Source organism: Kogia breviceps, chromosome 1 (genome assembly GCF_026419965.1).
Source record: "Kogia breviceps isolate mKogBre1 chromosome 1, mKogBre1 haplotype 1, whole genome shotgun sequence".
NCBI lineage: Eukaryota > Metazoa > Chordata > Mammalia > Artiodactyla > Physeteridae > Kogia > Kogia breviceps.
Window position 1 is genome coordinate 71,320,519 of NC_081310.1, and position 26,350 is coordinate 71,346,868.

The following is a 26,350-nucleotide window of genomic DNA, read 5'->3' on the forward strand; positions in this document are numbered from 1 at the left end:
CCACCCCAACTCACATGCTTTGTCTTGGCCCCCAAGTCACTCAGCTGTACTTACCTGTTTGGGTGCTTGTCTCTGACGGAAGTGTGAGCCCCTTGAGGTGTTGTTCACATCCATCCCAGCACTTGGGACTTGGCAGGACTTAGCAGGTGCTCATAATTCCTACTTGCCTTTGGATGGAGTGGTCAAGGCTGATCATTAGAATCTTTCTGAATGTCAGCATCCTTAGTTGACTGGCAGGATAATGAACACTAGCCCTGAACAGGGGCCTTTGCAGATTTCACTCTATGACCAGCACACTATCTCCAGAGCTTTCCTGTCAGCACATACCCAGGCAGTCAGAATAAAGGCAGCTAGCTAATGTTTATGTGGGGCTTTGGTATGTAGGAAATGCTTGCTCATTTTTCACACAGTGGGAAAGCTGTTTTTGTTGACAGAGCTCAAGGGAAAATTAACATTTGAAAAGAAGTGGCTAAAACCTGAACAAGGCTTCCCCACCTGGCCCTATCTCACCTTTTCTCCCTGCTCTGGGAGAACTTAAAGCTGCAGAGTGTGAGGCCTCTGACTGGGTGAGCTCTTACAGCCTTAATATTTCTGATTTTAATAGCATGCGCTAGTTTAATTGCAGAAGCCACAATCAAATCCGAGAAAAGTGAATGAATAGGAAATAGACATCTCTGTATGGGGTGGGGGGGGGCGGGGTGGTGTGCACATACTTTTTTAGGCCTCAGGGCCCTTATCTGCAAAATAGGAAGGTTAAAAGGGAGGAGGTTTATGTCCACAGTTATTTTCTTCAAGTATACGATGGGCTTTCACAAGAAAGAGGGGCTTGGGTGCGGAAGGAAGCTGTGGGTAGACCAATGGGTAAAACTTAAAATAAGGTCATTTCAGTACAGAGTGAGAGCATATTTTCTTTTCAAGCAGAGGCTAAATGATTTCTGGGGTGTTTTAAAGAGTTGGTGCTTGGATAGCGAGTTGGGACTAGATGGACTCTGATTTCTTCAATTCTTGAGTCTATGCTTGGGTGAACGCTAAAACTCTCTTCATTTCAAAAATTTCCCAATTTAATATAAGTGGAGGGACTTCCCTGGTGGCACAGTGGTTAAGAGTCCGCCTGCCAATGCAGGGGACTCGGGTTCGAGCCCTGGTCCGGGAGGATCCCCCCCCCCATGCCGTGAAGCAACTAAGCCCATGTGCCACAACTACTGAGCCTGTGTGACACAACTACTGAAGCTTGCGTGCCTAGAGCCCATTCTTTGCAACAAGGGAAGCAACCCAGTGAGAAGCCTGCACATCGCAACAAATAGTAGCCCCTGCTTGCTGCAACCAGAGAAGAGCCCATGCGCAGCAACGAGGACCCAACACAGCCAAAAATAAAATAAATAAGTTAAAAAACAAACTATATATATATATATATATATATATATATATATATATATATATATATATATATATATATATAAAAGTGGAGATTGGGTCATGCTTTTATGTCCAGGAACTGTGTGAACATTTTAGCCAACAACCAACCCCATCCCTTGCTACAAAATGCTCAGACTCGTTAGTAATATGATACTATTTTATATTTGTATAATCCTGTAAGTTTATAAATGTTTTCACTGGCAGTATTTCATTTGCTCTTCTCAACAACCACATGCAATAGTTGGTATTCCCTCTCTATCATCAGCCAAGAGACAGGCCCAGAAAGGGGAAGTAACTTATATGATTTACAGAGTAGCAGGATCGGATCTGGAATCTAGGCCTTTTGACTCCAAGGCAGTGCTTTTTCTACTTTTTGTACCACAGATGCCTCTCGGTAGCTATAGGTTTGATTTTTCAGGAGGCTGAGAGTTGGCAGCAAATACTGCATAAAAACAGAGAGTAGCATGACTTTATGGTCTAAGTCCCTAAGGAGAGCAATGGTCCTGGCTCATTTTCTGTAGTAGAGCCCTCATGGTAGCCCTTGGTGGGGAGGGCAGTACAGGTACACATAGGGGACAGACTGGCCTCCCCAACAAACACAGATGCGTAAGCTCACAGTGCTACCATTCATAAGCCATTTGCTTTGGGTCAGGCACTTTAAAATATATTATCTCATTTAATCTTTAACAAAAACCTAAACCAGGCAGGCAGCTTCTCCTTGGGAAATAGGAAAGTGGAGGGTGGACTCCTGAGTCTCCAGTAATTTTCATGGCCTCAGTGCCAACTGTTGAAGTCTCAGAAAGTCATTGAATTTGGAATTGTCCCCATTGACATTTAAGCTCATGAGACAACTACCACGGGTGACTCCAGACCTCAGCCCAAACCTGTATATTTGGGTCTTGCAGACTGTCACTAGATTTTCTGACCAGCTACCTGCACCGGGCTGGCCCAAGTCACTTCATTAACCTGTTAGTAATACGTTTATACAGTTGACTGTTTGGGAGCCCACTTACCATGTTATAGCAGGGTTTTCTGTGTTGTTTTATGTTCTCATCTTACAGATGAAGAATCTGAGCTTTGGAGAAATGAGTTAACTCGTTCAAGGTCAAAGAATAAATGGAAGAGTCAAGGGTCATGCTCTCTGGGCCCTGAGCCTGCACCATTTACAGTGTGCATCCTAAACCCACATTCAGAGAGAGTGGAGAGGCTGCGGAGGTACAGATACGTAGGGCATCAGTTTGGTTTTGTTTTTAGGAATTTATTTTTCAAAAACATGTCTTTCAGAGTTGTATGAACTAAAATTTGAACTGTGTTCGGAGATGCTTCTCTCCAAATGTGTTTTAGAAATGTAGCATGAGGGTGAGCCCTCGCCTCCATTGCCATGGCAGTTTTGTATGACAGTTGTCACTGACACTGGAAGATGTTTTGTAGCTGATTAGACATAGCATTTCACATTGCACCCTCTTTGTCCTGAAAAGAAAATAGACCAGTCAGGCAACATGGTCAAGGGTGAGTTTCAGATTCAGCCGTGGCTGTTGAATTCCCTCAGACATTTGTGCTGATCCATTGCTGCCCTGTCTCATCCACGAGCTCAAGTTTGGACCAAGTAGAGTTGAGGGGGTTACTTTCCCACTGGGAACAGCATCAACTTCTTCTGGTCCTGATCATGGCTAGTCCATCATCCTTGTTGTCCTTTTCTAGGTGTATCTGGGATTCCTATCTTCCTATACTTGTGTGTGTTTTTTTGTTTGTTTGTTTTGCAGTACGCGGGCCTCTCACTGTTGTGGCCTCTCCCGTCGCGGAGCACAGGCTCCGGTCGCACAGGCTCAGCGGTCATGGCTCACGGGCCCAGCCGCTCCGTGGCATGTGGGATCTTCCCGGACCGGGGCACGAACCCGTGTCCCCTGCATCGGCAGGCGGACTCTCAACCACTGCGCCACCAGGGAAGCCCTATATTGTGTTTTTATGTGCAGGTCTCAAGTGAATTTCTGTTATGAGCTATGCATATCCATGCGCTGTTTTCCACAAATATATGTGATCTGTGAAAAGGGGTATTTCCCTGGGAGGGTGTATTGGAACGCAGTAATTATTGAGCTCAGAGTTCCGTATCTTGGGAAAATGCTCCTTGCCATGGGTTTTTGGTGTGGCCATGTCCACAGTCAGTCTGGACATCAGGCTCCGCCTGCCTATATACGGGGTTTCTGCATGAGGATCGTTTAGTCAGGTTACTATCTTTTGTCTGTGACTGTGGTAGTCATAAGAGAGGCAGCAAAATCACCAGCTCAGTTTTTCTTGCCTCCCTCCTTCCCCAGAGGCAATCTGGTCCGGAGACTGGGGCTAGTTGAAGGGTTTGCTTTTGTTCATCTCTGAGGCCCTTCTGCCTCTGAAACTCCCTGGTTTTATGAAATACATGCTCAGAACTGATCCTATACCTGTGGCAATTACTAGGGTTTCCTAAATGTGCAGGTTGAGCCAACGAGTACCGTGCACCATGGGGAAGCCACCGCAGGTGTCCCTGTGTGGCGGGGACTTTCCCGGGGCTTGTTGGAGAGCAAACCTCGCCCGTGGGACTCCCCTGACGGGCAGTTGGGACCGGAGGGTTGGAAAAGGCTTCCTGAAAGAAATCAGCCCTACTTTGGCCCTGTGGGATGCCATATTTGGAAGATGCCAAGGAGCAGAGGCAGGGGGCTTCTGAACCCCGACACTGGCTGAGGACAGGGGTGCTTCTGCATCCTGGCATTGTGGAGCCATAACTTAGGCTGGTACTAGGGTGCCCTGCAGGGTGTCCCCTCAGTAGATGCCAAATGATATAGTAGTCGTATATTTCTTTTATCCTGAAGTTATCTAACAAACTCAACCAGTGCAGAGCATGAATCAGGAGCCAGAACAGAAATGAGAAAGTCCTTAGACTTGGGATTGAAATCGACATCGGACTGCCGTACTGGAGCAGATATCACTTAGCCCGAGCAGAACTCCTCACTCTGGTGCGGCAAAGCCCATTTTCTCTATTTATACCAAGGTGGAAGATGTACAAGAACAGAGGGTCATTACCTGAGGCAGCTAGGTTGACAGCAGCTAGGAATGACTTTGGTAGCCAGTAGTGAGGGAGAACATGGTGAAGAATGAGAAAAAACAGCTGTGAGTACTCAAGGTGACTGCAGCATGGGCACCAGGAGGAGCCCCTGCCTCCTAAGGGCTCTGACACCTCCCCTCTGATACATACGAGGCACAGCCCAGTCGTTAATTCGGGCTGGTGATCACCCTGACTCACCAACCAGAGTTACATCGTATATTACATAGTCTGCTCTCTTCAAAAAGGTGAAGAGGGCTTCCCTGGTGGTGCAGTGGTTGAGAATCCTCCTGCCGATGCAGGGGACACGGGTTCGTGCCCCGGTCCGGGAAGATCCCACATGCCGCAGAGCGGCTGCGCCCGTGAGCCATGGCCGCTGGGCCTGCGCGTCCGGAGCCTGTGCTCCGCAACGGGAGAGGCCACAACAGTGAGAGGCCCGCGTACCATAAAAAAAAAAAAAAAAAAAAAAAAAAAGGTGAAGAAAGGTAGGTTGGATTTTAATCCAAATCTCAACTTTTTTTTTTTTTTTTTTTTTAGCTCCCGTGTTAGCTTGTCAGCCTGTGGAGACGGGCAGGTCCACAGCTGATTCTGGGGCTTTGTGGTGCCTCTCTGTTGAGACGGGGCTGAAGGAAGAAAACATCACCTGAGCTCTGCCCCTTGTTTGTTTTTCTGAGCAAAGGCTCCTGAGCCCGGGGAGGCTCCTGTCCAGTCCCTGAGCCCTCCCCAGGCCACCCAGGCCTCCGGCATAATGCTGATTATGGACTTGCCCAGTTTGGAGAGCAAGGCCCCTGCCAGAGCTGGGTGTGGACAGACACCCCTTCTCTGGGCAGCATGGTGGTTTTGGGGGTAGAGAGGTTGGGAAACAGGGCCGCCAGGCTCCGGTCCAGCTGTTCCCTCTCTGCCTTGCAGGCCCCGGCTGAGGTAGTGTGATGCCCTGGGCCTCTCCTTGCGGGCTGGCTGAACAGAAAAGCCAAACCCCACAACCACAAGAGGGTTTGCTTTGAAGACGGGCCTGAGAATAACCTCTGAGTTGCCTTTTTAAGTTTTCAATCTTGATCAGGGAAATACTTCTCTGCTGGAATCCAGGCCCCTTGAGATGTGTCCATGTCAGCACAGGAGCCTGGGATGAAGTAGCCTGCATGCGGCAAGTCTGTGCACGTGAACAGACCTACTTCTGTGTAGAGGGGTCCTCATCTCCAAAAAGCCCAGAGACTTCGGAAAAGCAGTGCCTGGGCAGCCGGGTGGAGGTGCATAGGAGGGAGTGTTCGTGTGTGACCAGTGAGCAGGCAGAGGCCGCCGTCAGCCTCAGGATGGAGCAGGAGGTAGAGAAGCAGCACGTGCCCCGCCCGTGGGAGAGTGTCACGGACACAGGGACAGAGAGGCGGCTGGCCATGCTGAGCCGGGGATCCACTCACTGGGCAGGGGTGTCTGTGGAAGCCAAGAGGACTTCTGCACAAAGATCTATGACACACGAACCTCAACTCAAGGACCACTTCACTTCCTCAGGAAGTCGTTCCTATGCCTACCCAAGTCCTAGGTGGTTAGAAGCCCTCCTCTGTGCTTCCTCAGCCCCTGTGTATTCCAGTTGGTGGTCACAGAGCTTCTGTTCCACATACGCCAGCAAGGAGAAGCTCCTCCCACCCTATCTTGGCATTCCCAGAGCTTGGCTGACATAGGTTCTTAAATGTGAGAGTGGTGAGTGGGTGACTGGAAAACTAAATGACTAGGGCTTTTGAATGTGGATTTGCTCTTAGGAATCTTATACTTCTGTTATTGGAAGTTGGTCTTCCCAGATTTCCCCAGCCCCGCATGAGTGTGCATATCTAGATTGATACCAAGCCCCAACTGAATGCAGATCACGGATCGAAGCGCTGTGGGGATATAAGTAAGAAAGCATTGCCGTGAGTCTGCTTTCAAGGAGATTAGCTGATTGACTTCTAGATTGTTTTTTGACTCCATGTTAAACGCTGGGGGCACAGCCCCAAGGGGAGCTGAGGACTGGGTTGGCAGAGTGTCAAGCTGATAGGTGAGGGGCTGTCTTGTCTTGGTGTGAAGAACCCTGAGCCACTCGGAGAGCTGTAGAAGGCAGTGTGGTCATCCAGGAATTGAAGGCAGCCCTATCCTGGTGCCCAGGCTATTGTAAATAATCCTTATAAGCTCACCTACTTAGTAGGGAAACAGGAAGAAAAATATAAAGGGCAAGATACAAATAACTATGTGGAGTTTAGTACACTGGTTGTTGGTGAACATCTAAGAGACCTGGAGAGGTCAGTGCATACGTACACTGTCCTACAGTGGCCACACGTCTGGGAGAAGGAGCAGATTGGAGTTCCAGCTCTGCTGTTTGGTAGATGTGTCCTGTTTGCAGGTCATAGATTCTTGGGCCTTGGTTTTCTTCCCTTGAATGATTGTGAGGGTCAAATGAGATGAGGTATGTAAAATCTCTGGCTGTGTTATTACAGGTCACTCTTTGAAGTGGTGAGTGTCCTGTATCTGTGTCCAAGAGCATGTTCTTTTGCGACCGGTACTGAGTATGGGTGCCCCCTTCACCCACCCTGCTCCCTCTTCTCTGCTTCTCTCAGAGGAGCCAAGCTGGTGACAGGTTAGAGATCGCAGGACACTGGCAAGTGGAGTCCTCTTCACACACCCCTGCGGAGGACTGGAAACAGCAACCCATGGAGCAGGAGGCCTTGTAGACCAAGAAAAAGTGAGGTCTCAGCTGAGGCCTCAGGGGGCTCAGGGAAAAGGATCTTGTTTCTTCTGAAAGAGGGAGCTCTCGCTGGCCTGGGATGGATGGGATGAAGAGTAGGAATCAGGATTAACTAGTGTTTGCAGCCAGTATTTTTCCAGTGCACTTTGCCCTGGAAAAGGTGGGTGTGGGTGTTGTTTTGACCTACAGAAAACTGAAAACCCTACATTCCTTCCATCAGGGGCAATGAGGTGTAGGTAGAAACACGGCTCTAGGACCTGACAAACTTGAATCTACACTTTGTTGTTTCACTCAGTAGCTCTCTAGCCATCTGTAAGTCCTTGACCTTTTGGGGGTCCTCAGTTTGCTCTTCTGTAAACTGAGAAAACGGGGAACGTTCTGTGTAGCCTAAGCAAATCTAAATTAGAAGGTATAACATTCCTTTCTCGCCTATTGGCTAGATGGGGTGCGGCTAATAATGTAGCCTGGGAGAACGCACAGAAGCCACTGAACGATGGGACTTAAGTTTCATCTTTAAATTCTTGTCCTGGAGACAAAAGATGTAGTGAAACCCAGGAGCCTTCTATGTGTGGTTATCCTTGGTGATCTGTTATTTTACCTGACTCCAAAAGAGGGTTTTTTTTCCACATAGGACGTGCTTGGAAAAACTGCATTAATTTTGCCTTCTTTTCTCAGTATCCAGCGAGCAGCATTGGTGGTTCTGGAAAATTACTATAAAGATTTCACCATCTATAACCCCAACCTCCTAACAGCCTCCAAATTCCGAGCAGCCAAGCACATGGCCGGGCTGAAAGTCTACAACGTAGATGGTACGTGCCTTGAAGTGGTGTCTCTGGTGGGTGCAGGCAGCAGTTGGCCAACCCAGTACTTAGGTTAAACTGTATGTTCCATTTGGTTCTACCCCTCTCAGGGTCTGCCTTTATGGTACATTCTCATTTCAGAGCAAATTTTCCTTTTTTCTTTTTCTTTTACCTTTTCTTCCTTTCTTTCCTTTCCTTTTTTTTTTTTTTCCTGACAAAGATATTTTTAGAGAAATGTTGATTGATAGTCTGCATATGTGGGAGATTCATTCATTTGAGGATTTTATGAAAACTACATGAAACAGTAGTGATGTGGGTTTCCTGCCTTCTGCTGTGAACATTTTACATTGAAAGCTCATAGGAAAAGGCTGCTTTTCAAAATTTGGATAAATTACCTAAGATTCAGCTACCCCAATCCATTAAGACTATAATTCAGGCCTCTGGTGAGATTCTTACCGGCATTTGTCAGTCCTGGCTGAGAACCAGAGTTGAGTGGGTGGCTGGAGGCCGGAGGCCAGGCTGGGGACATCAGAGCTGTGTTTCGGGCTATCAGATGGCTAAATGCAAGAAACAGGACACGGTGTCATTTCTTGCCAGGTACCTTGGGTCAGGGCAAGAGCTTTGCAAAGCCTAGAAGAGGATCATATTGTTAACAAGTCGACTGATTTATAGGCGGTGTCAGTTTTAGTGACAATATCCTCCCCCTTTTTTTTGTTTTTGGCTCTATGAGATGTGCACTTGCTTGTGAATCCTAAAGGATTGGTAAATTTCACAAACCTAGTGCAGAATCCCACTAGCAAGCCAGGCCATAGAGTAGATGCTGCCTAAGAAAGCATACGATCTGCCTTGTCCTTCTGAAAAGTTAAGGCAGTCTGTGGTCAGGGGAACGAGACCAGGAGTTCTAGGTGTGTATTAATAAACATGACGTTTTGCAAGACCCCAAAGCATGGGTATTTTCTGTAAAAGTTGTGGCTACCGTGACACTCCAGCATGTGTGTGGTCAATGTCTCTGTGGCCATTGACTCTCTTTTTCCTCTGTCCTGTTCCCCCCATCCCTCTCATTCTCTCCCATTATCTTGTCGCTGAAATGAATGTTCCAGCTGCCCTTATGGCCAAAATGGAACTTTATGTAACAGATGGTAAGTAACATCTTCAGCACAGTCTGTGCTATTTTGGACCAGCATTTTAATTGTCAAGCATTCTTCGTCTCCTTCGGAGCTCTTGTTCCATTTCCACTCATCAAGTTGGGGTTTTGGGAGATTTCCTTCTTCTTGTGAGCATCTTGAACGCAGAGCAGGGGTCCTGTTCACCCTTCTGGGAAGTTACTTTTGGGATTTGTGTATGTGCTTCACAGGGGATGGGCGGACGGTACTGACAGACTGTGGACTAGTTTTCTGCTCTGTTTCGCAGCCCCAAGGCATTAAAACTGTCCTTCCTCCATCGTCCTTTCCCCCAAAGGCCCCAGTAATAACGCCACTGGTCAGTCCCGGGCAATGATCGCCGCAGCTGCTCGGCGCAGGGACTCGAGCCACAATGAGTTGTATTATGAGGAGGCGGAACATGAACGGCGGGTGAAGAAGCGGAGAGCAAGGTACAATGCCCACCCCCCAAAACTAGCATGCCTGTAACACTTTTCTTCTGAACGGCATACTACCTCTCTGTTTCAAAAATTTATTTTATTGAAGTGTAGTTGATTTACAATGTTCTGTTCATTTCTGCTGTACAGCAAAGTGACTCAGTTATACACACACATACATTCTTTTTCGTTTTCTTTTCCGTTATGGTTTATCACCAGATATTGAGTACAGTTCCCTGTGCTATACAGTAAGACCTTGTTGTTTATCCATCCTATGTATAACAGCTTGCATCTGCTAATCCCAAACTCCCAGTCCTTCCCTCCCCCAACCCCGTCCCCCTTGGCAACCCACAGTCTGTTCTCTGTAAGACTGTTTTTTTTTAACCAGAATGAAATTTCAGTTTATAAACATGACCTGCTTGGGCCTATGGAGGGAATCTTGCTCCAGTGTTTCTCAAACTGTAGCATTCAAAAGCATCACCAGGAGGACTTGTTAAAACACAGATCTCAGGTTCCGGGCCCTACCCGGCAACAGATACTATAACTTTTCAGTAGGTCTAGAGTGGGGCCCACCCAAGAATTTGCATTTCTTTAAAATTCCCGACTGATGATGAAGCTGCTGGCCCTCAGCCCAGCACTTTGAGTAGCCCGCCCTATATCCCTAGGCTCTTGCTGATTTTCAAGATCTGATCACATTAGCCGAAGTGGACAAAGATGGTTTTCATCATGTGTGCTGGGCCCCTTCCTTCTTTTCTCCCAGGGGCTGCTGGTATGGGCGGCTGGATCTGGGGATACAGCTCTGGCTCTCTGTAAGGCTGCTTCTGCACCACCAGCCAGCTCTCAGTGCAGGCAGAGCCTTTTGTAGCCAGAGTTTGAGGGGGCCTTAAAACTCTTTTCATCTAACCCTTCACTGTAAAGATGAAAGGGACCGGAGTGAGTCTCCCAAGTAAATTAGTGGCAGAATTGAGAACGGAAGTCATCTCCGACCCCCAGCCTCCTTCCTCCTCACCCTGGAGCCCCCATTCTATGTATTATTTTTGCCTTTGCCTTCCTTTCCCCTTCCCTCCTCTCCCAACCATCTGGAGTGACAGCTAAGGACTGGAGCCTTGGGTGAGCTGGTGGCAGACTGGGAGGAGTCATCCCACGTGCAGTATGGCTCTGTTCTCAAGCCCTGCACCAGGGTCCTGATTGCTGTGTTTCATCGCCTGCAGGCTGGTGGTTGCAGTGGAGGAGGCCTTCATCCACATCCAGCGTCTCCAGGCTGAGGAGTATCAGAAAGCCCCAGGGGAGGTGATGGACCCCAGGGAGGCCGCCCAGGCCATCTTCCCCTCCATGGCCCGGGCTCTGCAGAAGTACTTGCGCACCACCCGGCAGCAGCACTACCACAGCATGGAGAGCATCCTGCAGCACCTGGCCTTCTGCATCACCAACAGCATGACCCCAAAGGTGTGACTTGTCACTGAGCTTGGAAAGTCCCATTTTAGGGTATTACCAGGAATGATAAAATCAAAGGCTTCTCTAAAGCACCAGCTAATAAGAATGAATGATTCTCACTTATTTTATGTTGTTTTGGTACAGTCGTTTTTAAAATGTGCCTTTGAAGGCCTCTAAATTCAAGCAGAGGAAAGACTTTCACTTAGAGACAGTCCAGGTAGTAGTTCAGGTTACTCTGCGGATTCTGGGGCCAAGTTGACTCACTGTAACCTGGCACCTCCACCAACTAGTGGGAAACCTTGGGCCAAGAGCCTAATGGCTCTGTGCCTCAGTTTGCTAGTCTGTAAATTGGGGATAATGCTAATATCTACCTCATTGGGTTGTCATGAGAACTAAGAGAGTCCATTCCTGTGAAGTGCTTAAAACAGCATCTGTCATAATATAAGGACCAAATAAATAGCCATTATTATCAACAATAGAAAACGTGCCATCACTTTGGTGTTTTGGCTCTTAGGGGGTTAGTTTTACTGAATGCTCTTTTGGATTATGACATGAGCGCACTTTTGGGGCTGTTACAAGAAACAACCATGCATCTAATAGAGGGCTGTGGCCAAGGAGGCAAAATAGAGGAAGGGTTCAGCAAAGGACCTCTCTTCAAACAGAAGTGGGTTCAAATCCTGACTCCACCACATAATTGGTTTGTGACTTTGCCTAAGTTACTCTTCACTTGTTTCCTCTTTTATAAAATGGGGATAATAATAGTATCTACCTGATAGGATTGTTGTATGGGAATTATAATATGGCAGCATGTCATGTAAATCATGTGGTAGAAAGTAAATGAGCTTGCATATAGTACACATATAACACTTGGTAGTGATGTTATTAGTATAAGGACCTGTGTTCATACATTGCCTTGTAATATACAACTGCTGGTTGCATTCTCACTAACCTGTAACCATCCTTAGAAAAGCAATATGGAAATACTCAGTAAGAAGCCATAACATCTCCATATTCTTTGACTCACTAATCCCTCTCCTAGAAAAAGTACTCAGCACAGTCAGCTATACTCATGAATATATATGCATGTGATTTTTGCAAAATAATCTGTATTAACTCCAAACTGGAAATAACTTAAAAATAGAACAGTGGCTTACATATTACAGTATTTCACCTGTTGAAACATGGAAGAATCTTTGTTAGAATATTAAATTACAAAAAACAGAATGCAAAAAGCTTTGAACACTGTGGTTACAAGTGAGGACAATATGTCTGCATGTGCAAAGTGATAGCTTGTACCACATAGAATGGAAGTGGTGGTTTTCCTTTTTTCAAGGTTTTTTTCATTTTTTTTAAGTTTCCTGGTTGCTTTCTTTTTCATTTAAAAGAAGTATACTTTTCTGAATTAAAACTAATACTCTTTGTATAAAAATCCAAACGTTAAAGAAAAGTATAATGTACAAAGCAAAAGTTATCATTCCCCTAACCCAGACAGTTCTTACTGATATAAAGAGTAGGGGTATATTCTTTCAGGGGGTTGTGTGTTTTTAAAGCAGAAATGGATTTAAAAAAAAAAAGAACAGAAATGGGATCTCATACCATATAAGTAAAGTTTGGAAACTAGCTTTTTTCACTTAAAGCTGTCTCTTGGCTATATTTCCATGTCAGTACTTCCCAATCTCCGTCATACAGATCTGACTCAGTCCCTGTAATAGCTGCGTCTTATTCCACTGAAAACCATGGTTTGTTTAATGGATTGCCTACTGATGCACATTTGGATTAAGATCTTTCGTTAGTGTAAACCAGGGGTTGGTGATTTTTGTTAATCGAGTTTTATTGGGACACAGCTACACCCTTTTGTTTACAGATTGTCTACGGCTGCTTTCTCTCTACTACAGCAGAGTTGAGTAGTTGTGACAGTGTGTGCCTTTGCAACACCAAAAATATTTACATTTAAAGAAAAGTTTGCTAATCCCTGGTCTAAACAGTGTTGCAGTGAATATCTCTTTTTTACATATGTGTTTGTGCATTTATGCAAGTATTTCTGAAGGATAAATTTCTAGTAGAGGAACAGCTGGATCAAAGGTACAGATCCTGCCAAATTGTTCTTCTAAGGGGTGTTACTGTTTTACACTTTTGCCTTTAGGATATGAGACCGTTTATTTCCCCCTTACCCTTTCCAGCATTGCGTGTTATCATTCTTTTTGATCATTGCCCATCTAAGAGGAGGGAAATATATTTTTATTATTTGAAGTCATATTTCTTTAACTATTAATATGATAGAACATCTTTTCATATCTTAATTTTCTATTCTTTTATAAATTGTCTTATTAATTTCATTTATCTAACTGTTGAGCTGTTTCTTTTCCTTATGATTCATGAGAGTTGATTTTTTTTCTTTTTTGGCCGTGCCTCGTGGCTTGCAGGGTCTTAATTCCCTGACCAGGGATTGAACCTGGGCCCCAGCAGTGAAAGCACTGAGTCCTAACCATTGGGCAGCCAGGAAATTCCCACATAGGAGTTATTTTTATATGAGTGTGTGTTGTGATAGAGGCACAACTCTCCCTTCTGCCTTAGAATATATGCTTATAGATCAGAAATAATGTACCTGGCAGCAGCAGTGAGGTGTGGTTGGAAGAGGATACACTTAGAAACCATCTGTGTCCTGTGTTTAGGACCAGAATGTTTTATCCTAATATTTTCTGTCTGGATCCCTGGTTCATTCTTTCTTCTTCTTTCTCAAGGCTAAATCGATGTATTTATTGATGTAACACACACGCTGTTGAGCCCCCCAGCATATGCCAGGCACATGGAAAATCCAAATTTAACAAATAGTTCCTGCCTTCCAGGAGAGTATAGTTTAGTGTAGGCCTCAGACAAGCAAGTTGTCAGTAATTGTTCAGAAAGTAAAATGTCACACGGGAGTCATGCCCGTGATTGTAGGCACTTAAAGGAGGACATGTTCGCCTGAGAGGTTCAGGGAGTGGTGTGAGAAGATTTAAAGGGCCAGGAGGAGTTTGCTGAAGGACGACATTCAGCAGGAGGAACAGCACATATCGAGGGGAATGTCGAGGAACCCACGGAGCTCAGCCCTGCTAGAGCCGAGAGAGGGGGAGGTGGACGTGGGGCCCGGCCACCCCCTGGACTTGCCACGCGCACACTCCATCCGCCATAAAACAACCGTGCACCGTGCGGTGGTTGGGGTCGACGGCCTCGTCCTCACAGCAGCCCTGTGCGTCAGCGCTGTCATCTCCTCCACCCACAGAGAGGTTAAACGGCTCATCCAAAGGCTCACAGCAGTAAGGGCAGAGCATGCGTTGTTGTGTGTGCAGGTATATCCCTGTATTTCTACAGCTCACATTCCCAGAGTGCTTCTCCGTGCCTGGCGCTTGCCCCGAGGAGCTCTCAGGATGGGAGGAGGCCGACCTATGAACAGGTACAAGCCGTGGCCCGGGCCGCGGGACCGAGGCCCTTAGAGGCGGCTGGTGCCTCGGCCACGGCTTCTGGGCAGACGTGGGTACCAGCCACCCTACCTTCCTCGCCTCTGTGCTTACCACCGTTGGCACCCGCTGGTTGGAGAGTGAGAAAGTAGGGGAGCCTTCCCTCCCCAGCAAGGACTCCGTTGGGCAGGCCCGATGGAATTGGGTGTGATCTGCAGGGCCATCCTGGTCTGTTGGGAGGACATGTTTTCCCAGGAGTGAGAGCAGGCGGCCCCCAGGAGCACGGCCCGGAACGGGTGCTCCCTCCCTAATAGCATCTCCGCTTGTCCTTGCAGGCCTTCCTCGAGCGGTACCTCAGCACGGGTCCCACGCTCCAGTACGACCGGGAGCGCTGGCTCGCCATGCAGTGGCGGCTCGTCAGTGATGAGGCCGTGACCAGCGGGCTGCGGGATGGACTCGTTTTTGTCCTCAAATGCTTGGACTTCAGCCTCGTAGTCAATGTGAAGAAAATTCCGTTCATCATGCTCTCGGAAGAGTTCATAGACCCCAAGTCTCACAAATTTGTCCTTCGCTTACAGTCCGAGACGTCGGTTTAAAAGTTCTATATTTGTGGCTTTATTAAAAAAAAAAAAAAGAATATATATAGAGATATATATGTATACCAGAGGGGCATCTTTGTTTTTATTATTCTTCATTGCTGACTGAACTGGCAGATGAGAGACCAGGGTCCTTTGACCATCTGCACTTTATTTGGAAGGAAGCAGAAGATGTCCGTCCTGGAAAAAAGTGACTGATGACATCTGACTTGGGGATGGGACGTCTCGAGAAGCCGTTCCCTGGCGTTTCTGTGACAGCTGCAAACCAAAGCGGAGCTGGAGGTTCTTGGGAACCTCGCCTTACCACTCGTCCCTGCCTTTTGTCCAGCACCCAGCCCTGCCCTGGCTTCTGGCCATCCCACTCATGGGCCTCTGGGGACACGTCTTTGTCCTGTTTCAGGGAACCAGACAGGACATGTCCACACGTGTTTGTATATGTAAACATCCGGCACCACGGGAGCCACGGGCTGTTCACGAAACGCCTGCCTTCATCTTTGTTCTCTGTTGCCTTAGGTTCTGCAGAGAAAGATCACAACGACAAATGTGCACTGTCAGTTTACAGATCTTCATGATTTTATTTTTTTCCCCAAAGAGAGAATCTGCCTGCCCCGGTTTTGACCTGCTTGACTACCAGCTTGAGCAGGTAGCCCTTTCCTAACCCAGTGATGGCCTACCTGTCCCCGCTCCATCCCACCCCCACCCCCCAAAAACACACCACACCCTACCTGGCTGGCATCCCCCAGCCAGGGAGACCAGCCTTCAGAGCCACCCAGGACCTGGCTCTTCACCTGTGCCCTCAGGCTCCATGCACAGCCTCAGGTCCGCCCCACGGATTGTTTGTTTACGTAGGGAAGGGTGAGGTACCGCCCCAGGTAGGTCCCAGGGAGGGCATGCCAGCTGGGATGTCCCTTTCAGGCTGCGGCAGGAGCCCCTCCGCCCCCATCCTCCTCCCACTGCTCTACACCCACCAGGGGGAGACCCACGCTGTGACTCAGGGACTGGCAAGTTCAGCTCGGAGCCTCCATTTCCCGGGAGATACGTCCTCACAAAGCTCCATAGCAAGCTGCCCTGCCAAGGGACAGCTGCAACGTCCAGCCCCTGACTTCTGACCACTGTGCACTCATCACCTCCGCCCCTTACTACCCGGGCACAGGCTCCTTTAGGCCCTGGTGCTAAATCACTTGTAGTTGGCAGTAGAGTGAGGAGAGGGAATGGGCAAGCTGCAGCATTTGGGGAAAGGAAAGTAGGGAGCTGAGCTTGTGATCCAGAATGATACCGGCCTGGTCTGTTTCTTAGATGGTTTCAGTGGGCTTGCCTGGGCCCAGGCCCAGGGGAGCAGCCGGGCCGGGCGAGTGGAGGCGCCAACGGGCAGAGCCCTGCAGCGGCCTTCAGTTCCTCCATCTGCCTTCCTGTATCCACAGCAAACCTTTGCAAAGTGTTCACTCTCGCTTTTCCCCAGTGTTTAGGGTAACCAGTCACCTTGCTATAGCCAAGGATGACACTGTCAGATGCTCTTTGTGTATGTGTTCGCATGTACCCTTTCTGGTTTATGCATTCCATAAGTGGTGCAGTGTTTGTTATTACTGTCTTAAACCAAAATTGGCTTTCGATACTTGTCACACACCTGTACCTGAAAAAGTAAACAGTGTTCTTGAATCCACAGCCTTCAGGTCAACAAGAAGATGTGTTGGAAAAGCAGGAAGGAGAAACCAGTCGGTATGGTGTGGAGCCAAGACATACTATTTAACTACATGGTTTCCGTTTATGAAAAACACATACCATGTAACCATGGTGCTTTTGTTCTTCTTAGTTTTGCCTTTAGGTCCCTTCAAGCCGGACATTCCTTTTGATAATGTCTTTCTCAGGAATATATTTTGAGAGACTGGGCAAGGGATGGTGAATGTATAAGAGACTTTGGCTGCATAAAGGTTATACTGTCCCAGACTAAATGTATCAGAGGCTGCTGCATCAGAAACCCAGCAATAGAAGTGCCATACATGTATATTCATATGCCTAATAATGACACTATCCATCAACATTCTAAAAAACTGCGCTTACAACCCTGTCTTCAATTACCAGTCCAGAAGGGGTTAAGTTGGATTCATGGCTTTGGTGCCTGCCTTCCCAGCAGGGTGAAGAAAGGTTTAAATTAAAGAATTTCTTTTCTCTCTCTCCCACTCTTTGCATAGGAGAATGTCAGACTTTGTGAAATTATTGTTTCTGTTTTAAATTGAATATTGATTTTTTTACACTGACTTTGTATTGAGTCCTTTTCGAAAGAACAACGTAATAAAATGCAGGATCTTTGTATCAAGCCTTTGCACTTGCAAACTCTTAATAGCTTGAGTTACTGGTGCAGTGGGAACAATGTAAATGGCATTTTTTTTAAATATAAGTTTTCAGAAAAGCTGTATCATACAATTGAACACAGTCCTTTTCAGTTCTTGCAGTCAATAAGCGCTTCTTTTGAAAAGGAGTAAACTGTGCACTGGGCTAGTAGAATTAGAAGATAAGTTCACATTAGAGGATACAAGATTTTGTTTGCCTGAAATGTTTATAGATTTTCTATAACTTTCAACCTGTTATTAAAATGTGAACGTTAAACAGTAAGGAGTGGAAAAACTTGATGAGGAGTATATGTCTGAGGTCGTTCTCTTCCCTGGTGATGTTTTAACCAGTAGATAGTTTCTGTTCTTAAGGGTGTACTTTTGAAGATAATGGCAATTTTTAATCATCCATGAACTAAACATTGAAGTCTGCATTCTTAGAGCTGGAAGGGATTTTAAGGTTTTGTGATTGATCCATCCTTTGCATTATCAGTTAAGTCAAAACGTGTAATAGTTTTGCGAAAGTTTTTAAAGTAAGCCCTAGAGAAAATGCTTGACCATTTTTTGCCCAGCTGTCGTCATCTCCCTTCCTCCCTCTCTGTCCTCTGTCTACGCACAGGACAAATTCTGTACAGCCAATGGATAGAGGAAAGTGGCTGTAGTGTGTGTGTGTGTGTGTGTGTGTGTGTCCCTTCTTTGCAGTGAGGAGACTGTGGCTGTTCATGTGTGTGTTGGGTGGGCATGAGGTGCTCCGCTGTCTTCACCATAGTTGGTGGTAGTCGAGTACTCTCTTGTGTCTCCTGGTCACTTTGGTGTGTATGTGTATAGATAAGGCTGTAGCCCTGTGGGAAGCCACGAGCCTGTTAGGCTGACGGAAACTGATGACCCTGCCCCTCCTTACTTTCTCCCGGGAGAGTGAGTGTAGCAGCCGCTCAGTGAAATCAGCAAAATCAAGTCCTTGGTTTACTCTCATCTATGTGAACCCTGCTATGGAAGACTCCCTACACTGGGACTCATATTTGTTTGTGGGTGTGTGTTTCTATATATGTGAGCATTTCTCTGAGTGTAATTACCAGATGGGCGGCATGTTTATGTTAGCCATCGGAACATCTGTGTTATCTGTAACAGATGGGCGTGTATCTCAGCAAATAACTTGTGGATATGTTTATATAGATGAGTGTGTGAAAGTCCATGTGTTTCTACATGTGCCCTGTGTTTGAGAGATATCCTAACAGCACCCATCTTCTGGGAGGTTACTCTAAAGCCAGATACTTCTCCCTCCCCTCCTTTACCCCTTCTCCTAGGTTACACTGGCTTCTCCCCAGGAGTAAATGGCTTTAGCACAGCAGTGTCTTCTGGAGAGCCTGCTGTCCTGTAGGCAAGTCCATTAGACTTTCTTACCTCAGAACTTTATGACCTGAAAACAGCAAGAAACAAAGAAAGGTCAAGCTCCATGATAATGACTGCTCCAACTTCACTACCCCGGAAGCCTTACCACAGATTTCTCAATATAACTTAAAAGTTGAGCTTCATTTTTTAAAAAAGATTGATTACTAAAAGCACAGAAATGGTGCCATAATATTCAAATAGTCCAGCAGAGACCCTGCAATTATAGTGATGTAAGTATTTCTGGGTAGTGTTTGTGCTCTGTGAGCCTTGTTTTACAAAAAATAAATCACTACTGTGAATTTATTGCTACGTAACCTTGTGGTCATAATCCATTATAAATAAAATATGAGTTATTCTTAAGCCCATAGCACAGTTTTTGAATGGTATTCAGTGCAGTAGTGAATAAGGTACCTTAGACATTACATTGAAATCTCCATATTGAGCTTTAACCAAGTGGATGCCCAGAAAATTAGATTTGGGGTCACATTTTTGACAAAATATATTTTGGTCAAAGAAGGAAGAGAAGGGTAATAAATAAGGTGTATCTATCAGGTATCGTATGTTAGGTGTTGTCTTAGAATGTGAATTCCTTTAAAGTAGGCGTTATCTGAATTTTACAGGTAAGAAAAGGGTTGATCAGAGAGGGAGGACTTGCTTAAAATCTCATGGCTAATAAATGAAATTTCAAATCTAATGTTTGATTCCAGTCCCACAGTCACTGTACATTGAAGTATTACCTAAATAATTTGGCATTTTCTGGATGTGGAGGAGAAGACCTGAGGATACTTAACCTTGAATCAAAACCTGGGATTGGGGGTTCGTTGGAGGTGGAATCACATCTGTTCTTTGACCTCGGGTCTGCACCAGAGCTGTGGCTCCAGGGAAAGCTGCTCTGCCGTGCTGGCAGATTTCTCAGGAATTTTGATGGAAAGAACTTGAGAATCGTCCTTCCCTTAGGAAAAACCAGCCCTGCTATCGCTGCACCTGCTGTAGGACTCAGGTGCTATTGTCCTGGCAGCCACCCTTTGCTTCTGCCCCTCTCCCCCTCCACTCCCACCCTGCTGGCTTGGGCAGGTGTGCACCTTGGGGAGGTGTGCAGGGGCTCACCTGGCCTCCTTCTGACCTGAGGAGGCCTCTTCCTGGTGCTTTGTCAACATTATGCTCCAACAGCTTCCACTGGTTGGGGTGAGAGAGGGACTGCCTGCAGCCCAGCCTAGGGAGGTTTGGGACTAGAGCCCCTGGCCTCCATCCTTGACTTCATGTTCTCAGCAAGCACTTTGCATCCCACTATTTTCCCCACATTTGCCCTCTAGGGTTTTAATCACTAGACATAAAACAGGACTCAGAGCACACTGTTTTTCTCTCTTCCAGTGTCTTGAGGTTTTGGTTTAGTTGTGCATAAACTACCTTCTCTCCTGCTGTTTGCTTTCAGTAGAGGATAGGAAAGGAAAGATGACACACCTCTCAGCATGGCTGCTTATTAGGAACGAGTAGGACACATTTTCAGAGGGTAAATAGGGAATGTGTAACTGCTGAATAAAATTAGATTTTAGTACTCACTCTGTGTCCCTTTTGCCAGGCCTGTCCCATTTCTACTTAGGTAAACCAATTTGTTTTGTTTCACCTGTAACATAAATCTCTTCAATGGGTTGTTTTAGAGTCTCCCCGACACAACAACAGATCTCTGACACCTGAAGCAGCACAGTGAAATATTACTCCCAATATGGCGCCAGGAATCTACAATGGATATGTCTCTCAGCTTGAAAACATCAGTGTTTTGTCCTTGTTTTAGTGGGATAAAAACACTCTTAAGCCTTGGGGACAACTGTGACCAATTCCCAGGCTTTTATCTTGAGTGTCTTTGGCACTTCTTTTGGCACTGAAATAATACTTGGATAAAAATATTTGAATGTGCAGTGTCTGGTTTTGTATTTGCTTGTATTTATCTGAGCTTTCCCTTGTGCACATGAGCTTTCATTCTGAAGGAGGTCATCCTTTAGGAGTTTTTAAACCCCCAAAAGCCCTCACCTTGGGAAAGCTTCATGTCTGAGGCCAGAGACTCTTGCTCAGGGAATTAGTAGGAAGACCCGGGCATCTGATCTGCGGGTGTCAAGTCTAGTTCAATTCATGTTGTAGGGAATTTAAACAGTTATACACCATCACCATTCCAGGGGCCAGGTGGAGAGAGGTGGCGGTCGCTTTCCATTTGCCAGCGCCCCTCAGTTATAGAAATAATGGAATATTCACTTAGTGTTGATCATCCTTTTAAAAAAGAATCCAAACTTTGCTGATAAGTCCTTATTTTTATAATGGATTCACAGTAGGCTTTAACTAAAAAGCAAAGTCCTCTGGGACTCCTAAATTATGACATATTTAACAAAATTTGATTTCCAAGCAGTTGTTTATGACAACTATTGCATAGAGTGCAGGACACCAGCCAGGAAGAGGGCAGTGGTGGATACTGGCTCACTGGGGTGGTGAATTAACTCGTGTTGTGATGACCACTTCCTCAACAAAGATGCTTGGGAGAAGACCAGAGAGGCTGGGGCCAGGTCTTATTCAAGGGAAGTTTATTTGACCATCGCTTTTGTGTTGAAAGAACTTTACCTTTCTGGATTTTGAATCCAGTATCAACCCAGCAACTTCAGTGACAAAACCATCTGTCTATCTGATGGGACCATAACTGTTTGTGCAGAGATGTGGCCAGGGGTCTTTTTCATTCTCCCTTATTAGTTAATACTGCACTTTGTAACCAGAAGGGGAAGTTTTGCTGGTTAGCAAAATGCACAATCACTAGATACGTATGACAAAGTCTGGGTGTGACTTCCTGCATAAACTGGGTGGTGGGCTTTACTGAGACATTGCAAACGTGAGTGAATGAATTACACTACCAGCAACCATCTTCCCAAGTACATTTACATATATTCATAAGATGTATGCAGTGAAGCCTCTTTTCATTGTAACATCAGTAACAATGTTAGAGTCTATGAGGGGCATAGTGTACCTGGAATCCAAGTTATTTTGTTCTCTTTTGGGTCCCCCGTTCCAATTAATTGTAAAACATTTTACATGTTACATTTTTTATACTGTAAAACTTGGAAAATAAACTGAAATCCCAAATTACATTTTGTTACTTTTTTTTTTCATGTGATTACTTCAATCTAAAAAGTTTTACTTTTTATTTTATTTACTTTTTTATTGAGGTATAGTTGATGTACAATGTTGTGTTAGTTTCAGGTATACAGCAAAGTGATTCAGTTATACATATATATTTTTTTCAGGTTATTTTCCCTTATAGGTTATTACATAATACTGAGTATAGTGCCCTGTGCTATACAGTAGGTCCTGTTGGCTATCTATATATTTCATATATAGTAGTGTATATATGTTAATCCCAAACTCCTAATTTATCCCTCCCCCCTTCCCCTTTGGTAATCACAAGTGTTTTCTACTTTTTAAGGAACATTTTCACTCTTGAATAATTTTGATACCCTCTTAAATATAACCTGTCAAGTTTCTCTGAAAATCAAGATAATTGTAAAGATAGATTGAATGGGAAAATTAAATTCTTAGGCTCTAAAACTTGGAGGTGAAACAAGCCTTTTGAGGAAATCAGCAAGTGAAAAAAGATATTTGAGTCAAATAAGGAGGGAGGAAAATGTCAGACCCTGGAATTGTGAGGAGGGTGAATGAATGTTGGATTGTTTTTGCAAATGGCTTGCTAATTCAATTTAAATTATTGACTTATTTTCGATAGGTCTATTTAAAGGGAACTTGATTATTTGACAAAGAAATATTGGAGCTTGTTTTCTGCTACTCCCAGCTATCCTTACTGAATGCTGGTACCACACAGTCAGATTCTTACCTGTTGCATGGATAAAGATCAGAGAAAGTAATTGATTTGATGATATTCATTGTATAGATTATTGATAAACTCTGTTTCTCTGGGCCAAGATGGGCACAATTTACACCTGCACAAGCAAAACCTACTTAAAAAAAGATTAAAAGTGTATTCAAATATAAACCAAAGACTTCTCTTTTTCATTCATTACCCATAATACAGATATAGAATTTTGGAAGAGTTTCGAGAATGTCAGATGATAAACTATGAGATTATGGAAGTGGAGTGAGGGATATCAGGATGGCATCAGCTACAGCCACTGCCTGCTTGCCCAGTATCAGAGACAAGACCCACCAGTAGTAGTGTGGGAAAGGGCAGTATCTCTGCAAAAGAGAGACTTGGTAATTCCCTATTGGTATCATGCAGCATCTTCTAGCTATGCAGGCTAATGCTGACGTGGAAAATCAAAACTGTATTTGCCTTCTGGATGTGTTCTCTATATTTACATCTGAACGTGTTTCTGCGGTTCTGAGAATTCATAATGTCTCAGACGAAATGATGATGCATTTGTAGAACTGACACGGGGGCTTTAAACATGTTTCCTTGCTCAACTCTCCCATCTTACCCACTCAGTTTTGCCTTCTGTGATCCACATGTGGTAAGCAGCTTTATGCGTCCATTGACTGAATATTGGAATGAGTGAATGAATGAATGAGAACATGGCAGTGCACTCAATGCTAAAACTACTGGGTATAACCTAATCATCTGTGACTAGGGTGATCATTAAGAATTCTGGTCATCACTGCTCCAAAGAGTTCTGACTGATGAAATACCGGGTTAATTTGAAAAAGGTCCTTAATTCACCTTGTAACCATTTAGCTCTGCAGGTGCATTAAAATAAATGCATGGACACTTAGGTGGCTGTGGTCATTCCATGCCCAGAGAATGGGGCCTGGGACCTCTGCTATCATCCCCATGCTGCTTTGCTTCCCATTATGATGGCTATATTGCTGGGGGACTTTGCTAACCTGAGGAAAGAGAACATCCCCCATTGGAAACCTTCTTACTGAGCCAAAGAGATAGTCTTCCTATTTCTTCAGCAATTGGCTATCCTCAGCAAATCTGAACAGATGACACCGTGTTGCCAAAAACTTCTTGGGATAAGATAGACCTTTGAGAATCAAGAGCACATTCTTAATGGTGCTAATAGTTGTTAAATTAGCTTTGCATTGGGGCTTAGAGAATATTTAGTCAAACAAGATTAAATACCGAGATTACTCAGATTGGTTCAAGATGGCAGAGTAGAAGGACGTGCTCTCACTCTCTCTTGCAAGAACACCAGAATCACAACTAACTGCTGAACAACCATTGACAGGAAGACACTGGAACTCACCAAAATGATACCCCACATCCAAAGAAAAAGGAGAAGCCACAATGAGATGGTATGAGGGGCGCAATCACAATAAACTCAAATCCCATAACTGCTGGGTGGGTGACTCACAAACTGGAGAACACTTATACCACAGAAGTCCACCCACTGGAGTGAAGGTTCTGAGCCCCACATCAGTCTTCCCAATCTGGGGGTCTGGCAATGGGAGGAGGAATTCCTAGAGAATCAGACTTTGAAGGCCATGAGCCATGGCCACTGAGCCTGTGCTTCCGGAGCCTGTGCTCCGCAATGGGAGAGGCCACAACAGTGTGAGGCCCACATACCGAAAAAAAAAAAAAAAAAGAATGGGCTTCATCAGAAAATCTACATACAACAAATGCTGGAGAGGGTGTGGAGAAAAGGGAACCCTCTTGCACTGTTGGTGGGAATGTAAATTGATACAGCCACTATGGAGAACAGTATGGAGGTTCCTTAAAGAACTAAAAATAGAATTACCATATGACCCAGCAATCCCACTACTGGGCATATACCCAGAGAAAACCATAATTCAAAAAGACACACGCACCCCAATGTTCATTGCAGCACTATTTACATTAGCCAGGTCATGGAAGCAACCTAAAGGCCCATCGAGAGACAAATGGATAAAGAAGATGTGGTACATATATACAATGGAATATTACTCAGCCATAAAAAGGAATGAAACTGGGTTATTTGTAGAGACGTGGATGAATCTAGAGACTGTCATACAGAGTGAAGTAAGTCAGAAAAGAAAAATAATTATCGCATATTAATGCATATATATGGAACCTAGAAAAATGTTACAGATGAACCAGTTTATAGGGCACAAATTGAGACACAGATGTAGGGAACAAACGTATGGACACGAAAGGGGGAAAGCGGCAGGGGGTGGGGGTGGGGGTGTGATGAATTGGGAGATTGGGATTGACATGTATACACTGATGTGTATAAAATGAATAACTAAAAAGAACCTGCTGTATAAAAAAAATTTTTTTTTAAATAAGATTAAGTACCAATCCAGGTTTAGGCACTGAGGATAGAACAGAATAAGCCAAAGTCTTTTCCCTAAGGTTGCTTTCAGACTAATGGCCGGGGGGTGGGGGTGGGGAGACACACAATTAATAGTACAATACATTGCAGGTTCTGTAAGAGGCCTCCACGGGGTGCAGCAAGGCCTCAGCAGAGGAGGTGGTCTATTTGCCTGGGGCGTGACTGGAAGTGTCACAGAGTGTATCTCTATAGGAGATTGCCAGGCAGGCACAGATGGGGAAGGACAGGCTTTCCAGTAGATGGAACAGCATGAACCAAGGCTTGGAGGTGTTAAACAGCCAGGCAGCTTCGGCCAACTTCAGGTTCTAAGAGTAGAGGGGCAAAGGGGCAGATGGTTGGGAGGTGTCATGAGACATGAGGATGGTAAGGTAGATGAGAGACACTTCATATAGACCGCCAGTGTCCTGTAAAGGAAATCAGTTTTTACCCCATGACAAAGCTGGTCCTGACCCCTCAGCTCATCGGCAGTGGTACTGACCCCACTTCTGCTTAAATAGCAACTGGGTGCTAAAATCCAGATGAGGCATTTGGACGCCATCATTCCAAGATGGCACTCCACATTTGTAGCATGGATCACCCCATCTAGGCCAGTGCTCTTCTCATCCCTGAGCCCAGATATCCCCAGCGTCAACACTACTCAGACTTCGCTTTCCTCTTGTGGAGGAGAGACTCTTCAAGGACTTTTAGTTTTCCAAGCCCTACCTCATTGTTCCTCTCCAACCTCATGCCCCACAGTCTAGACTCCACATTTGGCCGTCAGAAAACCTTCCATTCATTACTTGCTCTTTGGCCTCATAATCTTTAAAAACAACAACAACAAATTTTAAGCACCTATTGGGAATAGAGCACCACTGAAGAATTTTAAGCATGTGTGTGACATGATCAGTTTTTCATTTTCAAAAGATCGTTTGATTGCAGTGTGGAGGGCTGGAGATGGAAGTACAGTCAGAAACTTGTGGTCACCCAGCTGAGAGATTGTAAAGCCTCAATTACACAGTAAGAGCGAGTGAAGAGGACTGGACTTGCTCCCTATTGGATGCGAAAGTGGGAGACAACAAAATGACTCTAAGGTTTCTGGCTGTGACATTGTCAGAGGGGGATGCCTCCTCCCCACTCCTCTGCTTCTGTGAAGGACTTTCTCCAAAACATTACTGGCCTTTTGTCCAGTCCTTGTTCCCATCCTGAGATGGAGTAAGTTATCTGGCTAACGGGCGGTAGCCATTTGTCCATGTTTCTTAGAGTGAAGTTCTTAGGGTGCAGTTAGTGTGAGGGGTCCACTCCTTTTCTCTTTCCTCT

General features: G+C 45.4%; 1 protein-coding gene across 3 annotated transcripts in view; it reads left to right on the top strand.

Moving 5' to 3' along the window:
- The window catches only part of VANGL1 (VANGL planar cell polarity protein 1), a 51,330-nt gene extending 33,979 nt beyond the window's left edge, over window positions 1-17,351 (top strand). For all 3 annotated transcript variants that reach the window (XM_067033826.1, XM_059046094.2, XM_067033836.1), the window contains 4 exons: window positions 7,872-8,005; window positions 9,455-9,587; window positions 10,784-11,018; window positions 14,779-17,351. In XM_067033826.1, coding sequence (XP_066889927.1) covers window positions 7,872-8,005; window positions 9,455-9,587; window positions 10,784-11,018; window positions 14,779-15,039 — 763 coding nt within the window. In that variant the 3' untranslated portion in view covers window positions 15,040-17,351. The remainder of the gene's footprint in view (window positions 1-7,871; window positions 8,006-9,454; window positions 9,588-10,783; window positions 11,019-14,778) is intronic.
- Window positions 17,352-26,350: the final 8,999 nt, after the last annotated feature.